Source organism: Parambassis ranga, chromosome 4 (genome assembly GCF_900634625.1).
Source record: "Parambassis ranga chromosome 4, fParRan2.1, whole genome shotgun sequence".
Classification (NCBI taxonomy): domain Eukaryota; kingdom Metazoa; phylum Chordata; class Actinopteri; family Ambassidae; genus Parambassis; species Parambassis ranga.
In genome coordinates this window covers 7602416-7620818 of record NC_041025.1, presented here as the reverse complement: position 1 = coordinate 7620818, position 18403 = coordinate 7602416, and the positions used below count along the sequence as shown (strand labels likewise).

General features: G+C 41.3%; 3 protein-coding genes across 3 annotated transcripts; 2 read left to right on the top strand and 1 right to left on the bottom strand.

The window, feature by feature from the left end:
- The first annotated feature begins 51 nt into the window (after positions 1–51).
- Positions 52–2772, top strand: LOC114434057 (cytochrome P450 2J2-like). The gene is made up of 9 exons (XM_028402922.1): positions 52–263; positions 496–661; positions 756–905; positions 992–1152; positions 1245–1418; positions 1518–1659; positions 1739–1926; positions 2388–2529; positions 2597–2772. The coding sequence occupies exons 1-9, from the start codon at positions 72–74 to the stop codon at positions 2770–2772; spliced, it is 1491 nt and encodes a 496-aa protein (XP_028258723.1). The 5' UTR covers positions 52–71.
- A 352-nt stretch (positions 2773–3124) lies between these two features.
- On the bottom strand, positions 3125–14966 carry hook1 (hook microtubule-tethering protein 1). Its single transcript, XM_028403210.1, has 24 exons — positions 14897–14966; positions 13383–13442; positions 13166–13312; positions 12113–12198; positions 11630–11702; positions 11274–11324; positions 10926–11058; positions 10609–10676; positions 10352–10414; positions 8946–9029; positions 7795–7958; positions 7571–7711; positions 6800–7001; positions 6523–6633; positions 6331–6418; positions 6178–6244; positions 5968–6108; positions 5801–5888; positions 5581–5612; positions 5422–5504; positions 5255–5355; positions 5061–5162; positions 4896–4964; positions 3125–4789 (listed from the first exon to the last, which is right to left on the bottom strand). Exons 3-24 carry the CDS (start codon positions 13205–13207, stop codon positions 4631–4633), a joined length of 2148 nt encoding a protein of 715 aa, XP_028259011.1. The 5' UTR covers positions 13208–13312; positions 13383–13442; positions 14897–14966; the 3' UTR covers positions 3125–4630.
- Positions 14802–18341, top strand: LOC114434197 (E3 ubiquitin-protein ligase RNF170). Its single transcript, XM_028403211.1, has 6 exons — positions 14802–15169; positions 15590–15683; positions 15913–16015; positions 16942–17015; positions 17107–17217; positions 17626–18341. The coding sequence occupies exons 2-6, from the start codon at positions 15669–15671 to the stop codon at positions 17965–17967; spliced, it is 645 nt and encodes a 214-aa protein (XP_028259012.1). The 5' UTR covers positions 14802–15169; positions 15590–15668; the 3' UTR covers positions 17968–18341.
- Positions 18342–18403: the final 62 nt, after the last annotated feature.

Below are 18403 nucleotides of genomic sequence, written 5' to 3'. Positions count from 1 at the left end.
CTAGGAGTGGATGATGGGACAAGAGGTCCTGACCAGTCTGTCGTCTCTGTCCTCTCCAGCTCTGCTTCACAATGTGGCCGTGTGATTTGTTGCTCTGGCTCAACCTGAGGAGTACTCTGCTGTTTATTTTTGTTGCTCTCCTTGCTGTGTATTTTTTAAACAGAAAAGATCCACCACACTTCCCTCCAGGACCACCAGGTCTCCCTGTTTTAGGGAACGTCTTCAGCATTGAATCTCAACAGCCTCATATTTATCTAACCAAGGTAAGCAGGCAGCATCAGGGCCTTTCTGTAAGGTGTTTTACTAGATTCTGAAAGATGAACAGCCTTTAAAATGTAATCATTCACTGTTCATTTGAAATGCTCTAACAATGCTAAAATTTAGAGTTGCAGATGTCACCCCACAGTGTTAACAACATATTGTGCTGAATTCTGCATTTTATCAGAGTCACATGTGAGACAACAGGCCACTAATTCTCTGCTTCTCTGTCCACAGCTAGCTGATGTCTATGGGAATGTGTTCTGCATACGTCTGGGAAGACACAAAACAGTGTTTGTGTCTGGGTGGAGGATGGTGAAGGAAGCTTTAGTGACACAAGCTGACAACTTTGTGGATCGTCCTTACAGCCCCATGGTGACCAGAATTTATACAGGAAACTCAGGTGAATGATGCAGAACTTATAACACACATCAGTGTTGAAGTCGACCTGCTTTGTGAGACATACCTGATATGCGTTTCCTTTTCTGTGTCAGCAGGCCTTTTTTTCAGTAATGGGAAGGTGTGGAGGAGACAGCGGCGCTTTGCCATGACCATGTTACGCACCTTCGGTCTGGGCAAGAGCTCCATGGAGCAGAGAATCTGTGATGAGAGTCGACATCTGCAGGAGACCATGGAGAGGGAGAGAGGTTGTCAGAAAGGAGACATGATGTGAGACGATGAAAGCAAAATACACACATAGAATAATGTGACTGAGGACATGTCCTCTGTTCAGGTGAGCCGTTTGACCCCGTGCCACTTTTAAACAACGCTGTGGCCAACATCATCTGTCAGATCGTGTTTGGAAGACGGTTCAACTACAGTGACCACAACTTCCAGAGGATGCTGAAGAACCTGACAGAGATGGCCTATCTGGAAGGATCCGTATGGGCTCTAGTAAGACGAAAATGCAGCTTAGACAAACAAAAAATGATGGATTTTCTTAAAGAAAACATTGTGATCACCTTCCTCATTCCCCCTCCTGACAGCTCTACGATGCCTTCCCCGCACTGATGAAACATTTGCCAGGGCCTCACAATGGCATCTTTAGCAGCTCCAAATCTTTGGAGGCTGCTATCAGAGAACAGATCGAAAGACATAAGATGGATCTGGACCCCAGCAATCCACGTGATTACATTGACAGTTTCCTCATAGAGGAGAAGGTGTGGAGCTCATATTTAGATCAACAGAACAGTAGACATCAAACAAACAGTCTCTTCTATGAAGTGACGGCATGTTTTTACCTGTACTCTGCTCCACAGCACAACAGAAGCAGTGATGTAGGCTTCGAGGAAGGAAACCTGGTTCTGTGCTGTCTGGATCTGTTCCTGGCTGGCAGTGAAACCACTTCAAAGACTCTGCAGTGGGGACTCATCTATCTCATCAGGAATCCTCATATCCAGGGTGGGTGTTCAGGTGAAGAAAGAGGAATTAGATCACCAGCAGAGGAGTATGTAATAAATACACCTCCTTCACCTTTTAGAGAAAGTCCAGGCGGAGATAGACAGAGTGATCGGACAGAGCCGCCTGCCCACCATGGCTGACAGACCGAACCTGCCCTACACTGATGCCGTCATCCATGAGATCCAGAGGATGGGAAATATTGTTCCTCTCAATGGGCTCAGGAAGGCTGCCAAGGACACCACACTGGGTGGATACTTCATACCAAAGGTGTGTTTAAATATATTAGTGATTATTCGGATGCAGTTGTTGCAGCATCCCTCTGTGTCATCCTGGACACAGAAGAACGAGTCCCCTTAAAAAATAGTAATATATAAAAAAGATCTGCACAAGTTCAACCTGTCGACGCTCTAAAAAAAAAATCAATCACAACATTTAGTTTCTCAGTCTAATTTTGGGATGTAGTCACATCCTGTGTGTAAGACTTAGTGGCATCTAGTGGTGAGGTTTCAGACGAACTGCATAGCAGGAGAACACTTCAGTGTAGAAATGGTTTATCTCTCAGATGTATCTGTGCTAATAACACAGTATTTCTTGCTGCGGCGATACCCACTGAGACTGTTCCTTTCACTGGCATACCTGTACTTGAAGTGTGGGATTATTTCGTAACTATATTCAGCCTTTCAAATTATAACCACAGTAATTTGACTGCAGTCTTTTTGTACCTGCAGGGGACCTCTGTGATGCCTAACCTGACCTCTGTGCTGTTTGACAAGAATGAATGGGAGACTCCAGACTCCTTCAACCCGCAGCACTTCCTGGATGCTGAGGGCAAATTTATGAGAAGGGACGCCTTTTTACCTTTCTCTGCAGGTAACTAACATTACTTTAAATCAGGGAGGCTGCAGGTAACACGTGTAACAAAAATTATCGTTCCCAGGGAAACGTGCGTGTCTCGGTGAGGGTCTGGCAAGGATGGAGCTGTTCTTGTTTTTTGTAGGTTTGTTTCAGAAGTTTCATTTCTCCACTTTGGATGGAGTTGAGCTGAGCACAGAAGGAATCACTGGAGCCACACGCACACCATATCCCTTTAGGATCTACGCCAAGTCCCGCTGAGCCCTGCAAACCCCTAATGTCGACTCTACATACCTTTTGTACTTGTTATGAAGATGATGAAGGTATGAGGAAGTGTGTGGCAATGCAAATAAACTGTAGTGTACTCTTTGTTCAGCAACAACATATGATCACTGTGTGAATGTTCCTCTTTTACCCAACAACAGGCAGCAAATCTTCAACGGCCCGCATGACCATTGCTGTTATTACCACAAATATTTCACCATTATACAGAAGGGTGACTCTTGTTTAAACACAGTCTACACTGTGACATGGAAGTGCTAATAAGATGTCAGCTGTAAATAAACACCTGAGTCAAATGATTTGTATTTTTAGTGTTTTTCATTTCGCGTTACACATTTAGAAAAGAATTTATTTATTCACAAGAAAAACCAGTCTTTAAAATGTAACTTGTTAAATTCCTGATAATTCATAATGCCTTTCCTACTTCACTTTACCCACAAACATTTGATACCCCTCCTGTAGCTTCTGTGCTGTGCTACAATTTATCATTTGTCCTATTTTCTTATTTAAATGAAGCTGCTTCTGAATCAGTAATCTAAGAGAATCATTCACTGCAAAGAAAGATTAAACTGCTTTGACATACAGTACATCTACAGATCACATATGTCCAAACTGTGACAACAGAATGCCTCTTCAGTGTTGCTGCAAACATACGAAGTGAGAAAGCAAACGACAGCCATTACTATAAAACTAGTGCGGTTACACCTCACTTCAACTCGGTAGCATCAGACCGTCAGCAAATCACAATGTCAAAGACAAATCCTGGCTCTCTACAGCAACCAACTCTGAACTTCCACTGACACTAAACAGTCTGAAAACATGAGAAATTACATATTACCAACTACACAATTAAAAATCTCAAGTTACAATTTGCAGGTACTGTATGAATGATTAACCTGGTTCTGAGATTTGGATCAAAAGCTGGTGTTAAATCGTGTTTTCATTACAGCAGTGCTTCATAGAGAATAGTCTGGATTACTCATGACTAATAAGAATTTAGTGAATAGAAGTACAGTCCCTGGGAATAACGATTGATGAATATACACCATTACTCGATTTGAGCACCTGAAGGATTGATTGTGGTTATATTACTTCACAGCTTAACATGAGCTTGTTCCATTTTTGTAAAAACCTAAGTGACTGATGTCTGAAAGGAGTTGGTGGCCAGCACCAAATAATCTCTTTTCATCAGTCTGCTGATTGACAACGTCAGTATCCCCTTCACTGCATAGTATGATGGTACATACATACTTCAACAATTGTCTGAAGTTTAGCTGGCTTTAGCATTCAAGTTACCCTTTTTATGATCACAATCATTAATATAACAAGGTCCACTTATAAATAAAATGGATAAGCAGTCAACTCACTCCTGACCAAGTGTGTCTGGGAATAAGTGATCAATGCTTTATAGATCACAGCAACTGATCAGCTGCAGGCGGCAAAGTAAAAACACAGCTGGATGGGAATATGATGCAACCCTAAAGCTGTGACAGTGTTACTACACTACTTTGCCTAGCGAGGTGAATACAGGTTGTGGGTTAATGTTCAACATAAGGTAGCCCCTTCAGGTTAGTATATAGTAGGGCAGAATGCTATAACCTCAGGTGGGTAACCTACAGGGTCATGTTTGAAAAAGTAAGTGCTCGTCAATCCCAACCAGCTTCTATTTCACCCCTAACCCCCCAAGTGCTGAGAGCAGATTTAAGGTCACTTGAATGCTCACTTGTGAAAGCCCATATGATACAAAACATTGCCATTACACCCGCACTCCTGTCCGTGTGGACGAGTGTTTTTTTAAGTGTTTGCCTAGTTGAGACATGTGGCACTGTGACACAGTCTACTTGGAGGTAGCGGCAGGCACACTGACAGAAAGCGCCCGTCGTGGGGCGTTTGAGACTTGCCGCTGCTGTGACAAGAAAGACTGGCCAGGGGACAACATGGATTGAGCACGGCCTCCGAGGCGTGATTCAATGGCCAACTTCTGAAAGTTCACACTCTGAGGAATGAGAGAGGCAAATTTACAGAGAACATTAACTGTCAATTATGTTATATAAGGCTTGATGTAAATGTATATTTGATCATTTACTGTAATTTTATTTTACCTTGTTATACCACGCTGTAACGATCATCTTCTCCTCATACTCTCTCAGCTTGGCCTGCTCACATTGGCGCTAGAAAGCAAACATACATCTGTTAGATTTCAAAACAGACCCTTACAAACAAAAAAACAAAAAACAAGCATTTAATATATCTGAATTCTGATTTACCTCCAGGTTGAGAATCTGCTTGTCCCGGTCTGCTAACTGGTTCCTCAGAGATTGGATCTCTGCAGTAGCTGGATTCAGCTTAGGATCCAAAGCTCGGATCACCTACAAGCAGGAAGAATTAAGTGTAATTCAACTACTGGACTCAACCTTAAGTTTTAGGTTTTAAACATTCAAATTCAAAGAAAAGGTCTTACATTGCGAGCTTTCTCCAGGTACATCTTGTACCTCTCCTCCATGGCTCGCATGTCATCATCCTTCTTCTTCAGAGCAGCCATCAGTTCATCCTGTTTCAAGGCTTAGAAAAAAGATTCTATGTCATTTCAGTCACTCTGTCTTGTAAGTGGTGTGTCAAGAAACTTACAGGTCTGAGTGTTGTCAGGCTGAAGGTCCTTCAGTAGCTCCTTTTTCTTCATGATTTCATCCTGAGCTTCATTGAGTTGGACCCTGAGAAGAAAATGGTTTTTTCTTTACTTTCCTCTACTGGAAACACATTGGACCAGAGGTGAAGAGTCACACTTACATGTGAGCATCGATTTTCCGTTTCAAGTTTGACTGAAAATAAAAACCATAGTAGGAATCAATCAGAAAATCAACTTCTCCATACATTTGAAACATTTGACTTAAATATAAACTTGTGTGATATTATTATGTAATAATGTGCCTGCCAAAGTCGAACAACCTCAGATTAACTCAGCGGTGTATTTCTCTGTATTGGTGCCAGTGTGTGTTGGCAGCCTTACATCATCGGGTTTGGCGGCCTGACTCTGCAGAGCCTTCTGGAGGTCCTCGACCTGCTGCTGCAGCTCATTGATCCGTGCTCGGCTCAGTCTGAAGATTAGGAAGTTCCAATCAGAACTTTAAAAATGAGTAGCTGATATCCAGTCTGAAGTTACCTCCTTCTCCTCACCTGTTCTCAGTGTCCAGTTCACTGCGTGTCTTATGAGCTTCCTCCAGCTGGGCCTGCAGAGTAGCGATTTTCTCTCGCTCGCATTCCTCCTGCTGCACTCGTAACATCTTATTCTCATGCTGCAGCCTGATAAACTTTTCTCTGAAAAAATACGCACACAAAGTTAGCACTCACAGAACAATGAAGAAAAGATAAAGAGAGTGGTATTACCTGTATTCTATGGGTATTAACTCAGCAGCCAGGTTATCGTGGCTCGGGCTGCCAGAGGGAAGCATGCCTGTGTAAAATAAAGTTTGCACATTTAAGAGTGCCACAACAAGAAGAGGCTAAATAGCATCATATATGGCTTTTTTAATGAGATACCTGCTTGGGAGAGCTGATGCTGTTGAGCCTGAGTGCATCGCAGATCTTCATTGATTTCCTTCAGAGAGTCTCTCTCAATAATGATCCTCTAAGGTGGGATTTTCAAACAGCAAGCCAAGTTAAAAGTGTTATCACAGTGGAAGTAAAGCAAAAAAGGGGATATTGTAATGTCTCTATTTATTGTTGCAATACCTCTTTTTCTTTTATCACAGTTTCATGCTTCTCCTCTAACATTTTCATTTCAAAAGCCAGGTTGTCTGCTCGCCTCGTCTCTTCAGATAACTTCCTGTGCAGCTCCTGGACCTAAGCACACACATAAATAAAACATATGACACCAAACACATCATTTCCTGGATAAAACACAAAACACAAAATGGACCTAATACGACATAAGGTATGTCAAATTTGTATTGTGTCATATGTATAAATCAGTGTGCATTTTCCCTTTAATTTCCAGTAAATGGTTTACCTGTCTCTTGTATGTCTCCAGCTGGGCACGGGCAGCATTGGCCTTGCGCAGCTCCTCCTCCAGACTGACTGTGTTCTGCATGTACGTCATGTTATTTTCCTCTAAGAGTTTCATCTGTCTCTTAAGATCCCCCAAATTCTCCAGCTTACGCTTGTATGTTTCCACTGACGCCTCCAGCATCACCACCCGATCTGAGCAGTTCCTACAGAAACACACAAATATCAGTCAGTATGTTCACATGGTTAGCGTTTAGTGGCATCCAAAGCACACATGTAAGATGGGGAAAAAAAAACAAAATGTAAACCAGCAGTTTGTGATCTTGAAGAGGAAAGAGAGGAAAAATGTATTAAGTGACATTAAGTGATTGGGTTTTGATTTTGCTTTAATTCTCCTTAGTTGGCAGATGTCCTTTTCCTGCTTCCACATTAGCAAAAACTCTGAATTCACTGTGCACACTTGGAAAAACCAAACAGGCAGATTATTAAGCAACTTACACAAAGTAAATGTAGTATGAAGTCACTCCACCTTAGCTAATGCACAAACTTACCTCAAAAGGCCATCACCATTATAAAATACGGCTCAACCAACAGTACTTCCTTGCATGATTAGCCTGGACAGCTGAATAGCCTAAAGCTATGTTAAATACAATGTGGCTTACTGACAGATGTGATTTCTACCTTTAAATCTTTCTAGATTTATTTTTATGGTCTAAACACTACATTTTTTTGATTTTCTTAACAACTGTAGCACCCTTTCCACAGAGACACAAACCTCAGGACATCCAGTTCATCTTTGAGTGCTCTGGATTCCTCTGCCAGGCCGGTGAGGTCATCATTACGATGTTGAACCTCGATCAGCTGCTTCTCCAACTCCTCACAGTGGATTCGGTAGTCGTCCTTAGCAGCCTCCAGCCTAAATGGAGAAAAAAAAACACAAAAACATTTGGTCTAATCATACAGAAGCACCTGACTCCACTCAAGATGCAGGAGACAAACCTGAAGTTCTCCTCCTGCAATGTCTCGAGTTGCTGCTGCAACTGACTGTGTTTTCTCCCTGAGGGCGTGCTTGGGTCATCAAATGTGTCCAGCTGATTTGCTCGGTCAGTTAGGACATCATTCTCAGCCAACAAGCTGTTCCGCTCCTCCTGTAGAACTGCCACCTGTACAGGGACAATAGGGTAAGAAAGCTGCTACAGGTACTACCATTTTAAAGTGTTAAAAACAGCAGTAGGAAGAAATGGTGTTGTTAAATCTTTTGGTAAATTATTGCATGCAAAGCAGCTTTTCCATTACACATAACTCTGTTCCTCTCCCGACTGTTAAAGCAAACACTGCCATTAATCCATGCTGGAAGCAGAGCACAGACAAAGTGCACTTTAAGCAAACACGGTAACACATGGTTAGTTGGTTTTTCTCACCCATCATTTCCTCAGTCCTAGTTTACAACAGACTGGATTATTAGTCAGAGGTTAACATGTCATATCAAATCTGAGTTTAATGTACTGCTGTGTTCACTTCTTTTTATATTGTGATGCGTTACAACAGACAAACCCTTACCACAAAATACAACATTCAGTAACTCATTACCTTCAAATTTGCTTGTGTTGAGTGAATTACTGGAATAATACCAAACATAATTAAACAGTTGCGTGACTTGCCAGAATCCTGACTAAGCCGTCTGTTAGCCGAGTTAGAGTAAACAACTGAGCAGCTGGTTTAGATGGGTTTAGTTTTGCCCAACGATCAGCCATGTGTGACTTACCTCGCTGCGATGACAGATGAACAAGACTGGGGAGAGAACAAATCAATTCGTCGAGAGTCCAGTTAAACAGTTGATCAGTGCCTGCGCTAAATTCTTGTCTGCTTGTACAGTGCTGAGTGAGGCCTTCTAGCAGAGTATGAGCTGGATGTGAGTGGGACCAGCAGAGCCCAGACTGTAAGCCAACAGTCATTCTGCCACAGCAGCTCCAGACAATGGACCCAAGCATTACAGCAAATTACACAACTTTCCTTTTATACTACCAAGTGTGTGTGTGCAGGCATTTTGAGAGAGCAGTGAGCTGACAGACCTCAAAACTAATCATATACGCATATTTTTCTAGAGTTCTTGTTCACACAGATTTGGTGTGTATGAGTTCTGTGTTCACCTGCAGGTCCAGTTCTTGACAGCGCTGGGCAAGTGCTTCTTTTTCAGCCAAAAGTTCAGCAAGGTCCTCAAGGGCTTTTTTTAGCTGGACACATGAATGAGAAGCTGAATTAACATACACACAAAAAAAGCAAAGATATACAGTCTCTAGTAGGATATTGAGGTAAGAGGGTTCAAAAGATTCCATATACAACATTATTTTCCCTTTTGACTAAAGCAGAATATTATTATTCTCATATTCTGTAATGCAGTGTGCAGTGCAGGTCAGTATGGGAGCTCTGGAATCCTCTGCACAGTGGTAACACTCTTCCTTAAACAGATCCAGAAGAATAAAGGGTAAGCTTGTGACGTCACAGGATGCACAACTCACTGCAGTCACCCACTGAGTGGCAAGAAGAAAGTAGAATAACTATTGTGCCACTGATGGCAATCCATTGTTTTACTCTAGTTTACAGACTGCCAAATTTTAAGAGAGAAGCAAATAGATTGCTGTAATTTGCAGAAACAACTTGAATCCAGCAGCTGGAATGTCATGTTAACATACGACATATGACTTTGGTTGAATGTTTAAGAACCCTATGTTTCTCAAAACAAAGGAAGGAAAACTAGAAACACAAAGACTATTAGATCATTTTTGCTTCTACTTCATGTTTAAATGTTGTCTATTACTATCATTAAATAGGTGCTAATAGTACACAAGACATATGTTCCGAGTGATGATGAAACATGTATATTTCCTGTACAAAGAGGGAAATAAATGAATATTCATCACTACTAAAAACTTAAATACAAGGCCCTTAATGGCCTGTTATACCTCTAGGATCTAATATTCCCATATATTCCCAACAGAAAACCTTGACCTGACTTTGAAACTTTTGAGGTTTGCTTGTAGTTCGTCCTCCTATTAAAAAAAGTAGAATGGGAGGACGAGCCTCCAATTTGTGTCGTTTGTTTTTGGGAGGCAGACACCACCTCCAACTTTAATCATCAGACTTTCTGTTTAGCAGGGTGTATAGATGGTCTTGCAGGTATTGTCACTTACTGATAGCTACAGCCACAGTTAGAATGACTCTTAGCCTTTAGCATTTATCATAGCTACGTATATATATATATATATATATATATATATATAAAATATACTGCTGGGGGACACAGGGCCATGAGCCACCGAGCAGTTCCCTTGCACTTTGAATGGTATAATAAAGCTCAAACAACACGTCAATAAATAGACAAGCAGACAAACAACAATTTCAATATAATACAAAGTTGTGCTACATTTAAGGGCCAAATGACAACTGAAATGAATGTGGTGAATGAAAACTGAAAGGTGACACCCATTGCACAGTAAAAGCAGCACTACAAGGCCCCATTCAGTGGGATCTTTAGAGTATAGAGAATAACACTGACCTGCTGTTCCAAGTCTCCTGACAGCTCCGCTCCAAACGGGGCCATGGTCTCATTACTCATGAGCTGATGAGGAAAATGTCACTGGGTTTACTGCACACACTCATTAAAAGTGCTATAAAGCCTGAACCCATTTTAACTGCACACAAGCTAAAGTCCACAAGACACAAAACATGCACTAGCTCAGAAAACCCTTTTCTGAATATTTTTACTTAGTCATATCGGAGTAAATGAGAAACCTAGTGTCAAGATGGACTGACCTCCTGGATTGCTGTCATGACAACATGCTGCACAGACTCCTCCAAGGTCATGATGATCTGAATGTATTCTGGCAATAAAATGAGAGAAATGCACCATTTTAATCATTTCTGTCCCACTTCTACATGCAGCACTGTCCTTATTGGTTTCCCCTGAGGCTGCCTGATGCTACCTTTGCCAGTGGCAGGGAAATAATAAAACATTGTCTGCCTGTCAGGTTTAGCCAAACTTGATTTTTTTAAAAATCTTTGTTGCACAACACGTGTATGTTGGAAATAGTTCCCTAGATGCAGTGTGTTTGTATGCGTTTGTAACAAACCTTGTTTGCGCTCACATCTGATAGCACAGCCCAGTATGAGCTGCAGCAGCCTTCCCAGCTGCACAGGGTGTGAATGCTCTGCCACCAGGGAAAGATCAGGCATGGGGAAATTCGACATATCCTGGGTTAAAACCTAAAACCCAAATTAATTAACTTTAATGTAAGTGATGAGCAGACGATGCACTGTGTACCCAGTTCACACTGTTTGTTTAACACTGGATTTTCCTGTATACATCTACCCCAGGGCTTCGCTCTACATGAGCTGTGCTTACTACAATTCCCAAATGAAGTGAATGAACACACATACAACAGTGCAAACACAAGGGGGATGCTGCGTTTCTCCCATACCTCATTATAATAGCTTAGAACCATCTGAAGAATCTTCTTCAGGTTGTTCATCTGAGAGAAGAGGAAAAAAATAGTATATTAAAAAATAATAATAAAGAGTACCTTCTCAAACACAATTTCACAAAATGAAAGAAGGCCCCTTTTCATAACAGATCTTTTAAGGGGTCATCACAATGACCACAATAACCCTTAAACTCCAATACTTGATATTGAAGCAGACTTAGTTAACTTATGTTTCAAGCATGTAAACGTTCCTATGTTGGGAGGAAGGCCTGCTTAAAGGAATATGGAGTCAGCCAAACCACAAAAAAGTCAGACAGGTGGTGGACAGGGAAAGACATAACGGTGCTTTCTACCTTTAATCTCCAGTTGTCCTCAACATCTGTTTTGATACGACTTAGCCATCCATCAGTGAAATATGCTGGGTCTCTGCAGAACACAGAGGAAAATAAAGTTGTTTCATTTTACATATGTACATTCATTTCAGTGCTTTTTGGAGGCAAAGGTGATGCAAATTGGGGAATCCAAACTAGCCTAATAATCTTGGATCTTGTGCATACTGAAGATGTACATAGTTAATGAAAATATAAAATGATTGATAAATGCAACAACATGATCAGTATTTTTTAAGTGAGTGAAATCATCAGTCTTACTCAGTGTATACATGAGCAATTCTATGTAAAAGAAAGACTCGAAAGCTTTCGTACACAATTTACACTATCCCATCTGTTTCCCCTGAGCTCCAGTAACTTAATACACATCAAGCTGCAGTGTCGGCATATGAATTACTCAAGCCCAACTAAACTGGTTGTAAATGAATAATGTATGGTCTTTCTCACATCTGATGCAGTGCCTGTGAAATTGCCACTCCAGTGGTCAGCTCCTCCGCTGTTGTGCAGGCTGCTGAAGTGTTGAAGGTCTGTAGCTGAAAATAACAGCAATGATGCAGTAGTTTACTGAGATTATTAACAACACTGCAAAAGCTCTGAGATGGAGTAAAGTTTGAAGCCATATGGAGTTACATTGTGCCAATCACAGCCAAGGACCAACCGAAGATTCAATGCTTTAGTGAAGGTGTAAATAATTTAAGTAGCAGTGTGTAAGGTGAGGTCTCCATGTCTGCTCGGTTTCCTCACACAAGGAAATGTCCGTCAGCTGTACACACCCTAGTGTTTACAGTAAATGCAAAACCTGTCTAAATGCTGCTGGTTTGAGGTTCAACCCCATCAGTCAGAAAAAAAAGTTTTAGTCCATGATGTGAACTTTATTTGGTAACTAAAGAGATAAAAAATGTATCACCTAGTGATTATGTTGTTCAACATATGAGGCACAGGATGCCAGATTACCCTGACACCAGATCTAATCTTATTATTAACCACACAACGAAATATTTTACAGCCAGAAACATCTGCAACCATGTTGCCTAGCTAGCTGTGTAATGCCCTTAACTGCGGCTAGCCACAGTTAACCAGTTACATAACATTAACAAAAGATCCAAACAGCGACATTCCACAAATATCCCCTGGTTAAATGGATTAGCGCTGTAAATCCAGCGTAGGTCAAGCAGACTGAAGGATATTGTTATCTTTATATCTGATAACTTTATACAGAACAGCCTGCAGGGTTCCTGAGCTCATGCACATTTCGTACCGGTGCACTGTTGCCACTGAGAGACTGTCAGATGAGCAACAGCCGCGTCAATAAAGCTAATCTCTCTACTAACTAGCCGTAATTCTGACAACACTACGACCGCCTGTCCTGGTTCGTATTTGCTTCATTTTCTCTCAGGTGGTCCGCAGTGGTTTCGCGGAAACCTCCACCAGCTACAAACAGGTAAATTAACTCGCTCTCATGGTTAACAACGACATATCCACACCAGTAAGCGAACTCACCCATATTATGAGGCTCTCCACCAGTGCCGTTTTGTCGTCCATTTCTCTCCTTTGTAGCTAAACGCTAAAATATTTTCTTCCACCTGTCAGCAAGGCTCTTCCGCCCCACTCCACCGCATTTGACCTCACCTGCTGCCAAAGGTATCTCTGTAACGACAAATACGTAGCTTTGTAACAAATGGTGGCTCTTGCGCCATTAAAATAACGTAAGACGTACGTGAATGACGCAGCTTCTCTTGAGTTGTTGGACGTTCACTCGATGGCAAGCTGAGTTGGTCTGACGTGAGAAGGGGGAGGGAAATATAAGTCTTATCCAATCAGAACTGTGATCACTGAGGATTGACGGCTGTTAAACTCCGATCTGACCAATCAAGGTGCTTGATGTGGATTTGTGTACTCCTCGATCACAGGAACAAAATCAAAACATTTGTCATCAATGTAACAGACGTCTTCAGTTATTAAAAGCTGAATGTTAAATTTAATTTGTTGCTTTTTATAAAAACACTGTAAACCCCTTTTCACTCAAAACCATGTAAGTGAGAAATAAAAACTTAATTTTAAGGATGTAGTTTAAAAAATGTTTGTTTTGCTCACTTGCAAACATGATCTGTTTACAGTTAGATGTTAGACTATGTCATTTACACTACTGCAGCCATGCAGTAAACTAATAAACAATACTGCAAAGTTTCAGAGCTGAGAAATTATTAATGCTGGAATGTTTAGCGCTGTAGATTAGTTATTGACCATATTAAACAGAAATAAAATCATTTATGTGACCAACACTTCACTCAGACAATAGCAGCAGCATAGCAATAAGACAGTCAGTCACTGATTAACACAATAAAGCTTCTCACGTTATCCATTTATTTGGCTCACGTGAGGGTGTGTGTTGACATCTGAACCACATACTGACTAGTTTTAGATAAGAGAGCCTACATGTGTGTCATACATGTGTCACTTGCTGTGTTGAGTTACAATATGAAAAAATACAAATTCTCACTGAAGATTTAGTCCACTGGGTTTTTACATCACACTCAAGTAATCATGCAGTAGTGTGTGTGTGTGTGCGTGCGTGCGTGCATATGTGTGTGTGTGTGAGTGGAGCTGAGGATGGACTTTACCCACATAGCCTGGCCTGTGGGAGCACCTGTCCGTCCATCCCTGTGGATGAGCACTGTTTTATCTCCTGATTTCTGCCATTCTGAGACCCTGACCCTCAAAGGTGGATGGTGATTATTTTTAGATGACCTGACCCACACAGACTGCCTCTCTTTAGCTTCTATTGGTGTGGCAAAGACCCAATGTAAATATTTACTGCCTTGGTGAAATGTCTATCACATCTTTGTCAGGTACTGACGAAAAAAACAAAGTTTATTCATCTGTACTCTGTTTTCTGCACAGTCACTTTCTTATCATTCATTTAAGACAGATGCAGTTTGAGAGTAACACTTTAAAGAGCTGTTGATTACAGACAACTTTTTATGAACAATAAAAAAAATTATGCTCTCCTGCTCTCTGATGTATACTACACTGCTATTGCCTTTGATTTCACAACCAACACCTTATGGTAACAGGAAGATTTTTGCAGTGTACACTTTGAGTAAATGATTTCCAAGTCCAGGTGTAACCTACTTAAACACAGAATGGGTGGAATGATTTCTAGGTTTGGTCTGAGCAGACTGAAGAGTCAAATGTTCTAGTTTAAAAGTTTGTTACTATTTCAAGACTTACTCTGAACACTAATCCCATCTGGAATTTCAGAGCGGCGTACAAAAGCACCACTCCATTGATCTGACTTGTGTTCGCGCTCCCTTTAAGCAGAAAGACTCAGAGACCAGCTGGTATTGGAGCGTGTGGTTGATCATTAACAGACAGCTCCAGTTTATTTTGTGCAGTGATGCTGTCAGACAGCACTTCACTTCCTTCTTGGACGTAGTGACTACCTGTTTCCTGTAGGCACAGCTGCCTTTAGTACAATTATACACAGAAGACATCGCCGTCCAGGTAAGAGAATTATTTCTCGAATGTTTTTACTAAAACAGTAGGCAGGCTGTACAGAGCGACTTAAAGTCATACATTTTGGGGGAAATGATAGGTCAGATTCTGTGTTGATGCCAAGATTGTAAAACAAGTCGTTTTTACTGATCAGTGTATGTATCCCAGCGACTTAAAACTGTAATGGAAAAAAACAAACTATGATAGAATCACAGCGATCTACATGATAATTCTCCTCACCGATGCAGGGTAAGCTTTGGAATCCTGTAGGTAAACTACCTGTAGTCAGAGCATCAGTGTCTGTGAAAATAGCTGAGCACAATCCAGCTTATCTTACAGATCGTTACATTATGTGTCAGTATCTCTTCACCAGCAGAAGTATAAGGTGTGTGTTTTTTACCTTTGTCATCATGACCTGTCACGTTGCAGACTACGCCATCTTCCCTCTGAGCATCCACTGGGTTACGGTCATCTGAGGTCAACCACATCTTTCTTGTCCACAACATATATGAGCTGCCACAAGGTGAGATCATCATCACACACACACACACACACACACACACACACACTAAATATCATTACTGTAATGCAGTCCTGTGAGAGGATGATCGTTGCTTTTATTAGGGTCACAGAGTTCTTGCCAATAAAACAGGACAGTCTCACTGTACACATGAATCCAGTCCTTGACTCACAGTTCAGCTTGTTCTTTATTCTGAAAATTAAACATTTTTTCTTTTCCTTTGTCTCTTTAGGAATCTACACAGTCATGTCTGTCCACGAGCAGACGAGACTGTCCAGTCTGCCTGCAGACAGCCAGATTCCCAGTTCAGACAAACTGTGGCCATTTGTTCTGTGGTACGAGCCATCAAAAGAACACAAAAAACACGCAACTTCTTGTTATTGTGTGCTCCTGTTCATTGTGTCATGCCATGAGAATGGATTCACTCATCTTTCATTCATTCTCACACGTGCTCAGCTGCTACGTCATATGTTTATATCTGCATTTGTGACTTCCATTCACTGACTGGTGTAGCATCAGTGTGCTGCAGCTGACTGTCCTGATCATCACGCCTTTAAACATTAACTATTGCCAAGGTTTCCTAACTCTGCTGTTAGCAGATCACATAACATAATAAGTAAGCCTTGAAATCAAATGCTTTATCTGCTCATTTTTATGATTTGTCATTTTTAAGTGAGGTTAGAATTGATTGATTAAAAGAATTGATTAAATAATAGTAGTCTAGGTAACTATGAGAACAAAATTAAAGGTAACTTCACTCGACTACAAACACTTTGTGCAGTCAGGAGGGGTGGATCATCTTTTACCTGTAGAACTGTAGAAGTCTGGGTGTCGTCTAACCATCTGTATGATGGAGGGCTAATCTGTCAAAATAAAGGTCCTTATAGAAGTCAAAATATATATTGAAGTCTTTTTAGCTCTGTTTTGATTATTACAAGTAGCATTTTTTGTAGCATGTCTCCAATTTACAGTTGGTATTTATCGCACAAATGCACTCCTGCTCGCCTGTTTAGCCTTGATGTTATCTGATGCAGATTACATAGCTTCTTCTATTCCAGCTCACACTTTCTGTCACACGCACGCTGCCCCATTAACCTTTATCTTCAGTCATCCATGTTCAGAGCCACACATCCACTTCTGTTTTTAACTACACTCAGCCATCATTGCATCATTACATTTTAAAGTAAATATCTGGTGATGACATTTATTCTGTGAAGATTCATGATGGGATACGTTTTTAAAAGTTATGTGTTTTCTGCAGCTCCCTGTCTGATCACCTACTGGAGACATGGGTCATGGTTGGATGCAATCAGCTGTCCTCTCTGCAGGCAGAAGGTACAGTACATATTCATTTAAAAAAAAAACAGCAACAAAAAACAACATTTTATGAGTAAGGGTGAGTTAAAAAAATCTTTTGTCTTTACAGGTCAGTGTGTTGTGCCACATGTTTAACGAAAGTCGATCAGACCAGCAGTCGAAGGACGTTCTCGGAGAAATCACTGACTACAACAAACGATATTCTGGAGCTCCAAGACGGGTCAGTACTGCAGTATGGCTTCAAGACAAAACATCAACATACTGATACACATTTGACAAACCACTGAAAGTACTTTCCTATTAGTAGCTGTGTCTGACAGCTGTGGGAAAGGATCAGGGTGTGACGAGAATCCTCCACTCTTTTCTCTTAATAAGAATAATAGGTTGGTAACAGGAATACTTGTTATGCAACCTTAGATTTATTGTCTTGTATTACTGTATGACACACCTATGGTGACCGTCCTTGGGTGTGTCCTTCCTTTTCTTGATTTCCAAGAAGCCTTTATCTTACATAAATATACGCATTTAGGACATTAATTTGAAACTCATTTCTATCTGTAGGCCTACATGTTGTCATATTAGTGTTTTAGTGTCTGACTTCCTTCTTGTTCCACTCCGACTCTTCCAGGTGACAGACTACCTCTATGATGCACCTCTTCTCCTGCAGTTACTGGCTCGAGGCCTGGGCACCATGGGAGGACTTGTGTGGCTGTTTCTTTTCAGGGTGGCCCTATGCTGCATAGGGACTGTGGTGTCCATCTCTTCTCTTCCTCTGGACCCCATGTCTTCATCATCTAGTCCCCTGGAAACAGACCCCTCCCTCTGCGGACTGCTGGGGGTCCTGGACGACCTGGTGGTGGTCATCCTCCTCCTTACCTGTGTTATCAACATCAGCCAGCAAATGGCACCAGAGACAAGACTCTCTGCAAATGCTGCAACCACACAGGGAGTGATGGGGAACTCACTATAGACAGATGCAGCTGAAGTGTCAGCACAAGCTGTTCTACATGGACTTTTATTGAATTTCTTTCTTCTGGCTGTAGATAGATGGATTAGTGGATGCAACAGTCAAGATGTCAGACAGCGACTGAGCCTCTCAGAATGTGGACTTAAGACTCCAGGGCTGCTTGTCAAGTGTTTACAGAGGCAACAGTGTTATCTGAAACACAAAGCTGGTTCAGCTGTGGTTACAAAACAAAGATTCCTTAGTCCTGAATTGTTTGGTCACACAATAACAAAACTGTAACAAATCAGTTAAAAATCAATCCTAGTAAGTAAGCATTTTGTCACTTCAAGCAAGCTGTAGAAAACTGGCACATCGCCACTGTAACAGACATCCCTGTAAATACTTTATATTGTATGAGTTCATTTTTTGGGTTAAGATAAAAATATTTATTTAATCGCTT

Bases quoted from the DNA above. Each gene is read 5' to 3' on its own strand.
- LOC114434197 (XM_028403211.1), top strand. The intron at 16,016-16,941 runs GTACGAGCCATC...TGTTTTCTGCAG, and splicing joins CTGTGGCCATTTGTTCTGTG to CTCCCTGTCTGATCACCTAC. The intron at 17,218-17,625 runs GTCAGTACTGCA...CGACTCTTCCAG, and splicing joins ATTCTGGAGCTCCAAGACGG to GTGACAGACTACCTCTATGA.
- hook1 (XM_028403210.1), bottom strand. From the start codon at position 13,207: ATGGACGACAAAACGGCACTGGTGGAGAGCCTCATAATATGG. The intron at 11,703-12,112 runs GTGAGAAAGACC...TGTGTTCTGCAG, and splicing joins TCACAGGCACTGCATCAGAT to AGACCCAGCATATTTCACTG. The intron at 11,325-11,629 runs GTAGAAAGCACC...CTCTTCTCTCAG, and splicing joins AGGACAACTGGAGATTAAAG to ATGAACAACCTGAAGAAGAT.
- LOC114434057 (XM_028402922.1), top strand. From the start codon at position 72: ATGTGGCCGTGTGATTTGTTGCTCTGGCTCAACCTGAGGAGTACTCTG. The intron at 264-495 runs GTAAGCAGGCAG...CTCTGTCCACAG, and splicing joins CTCATATTTATCTAACCAAG to CTAGCTGATGTCTATGGGAA. The intron at 2,530-2,596 runs GTAACTAACATT...TATCGTTCCCAG, and splicing joins CTTTTTACCTTTCTCTGCAG to GGAAACGTGCGTGTCTCGGT.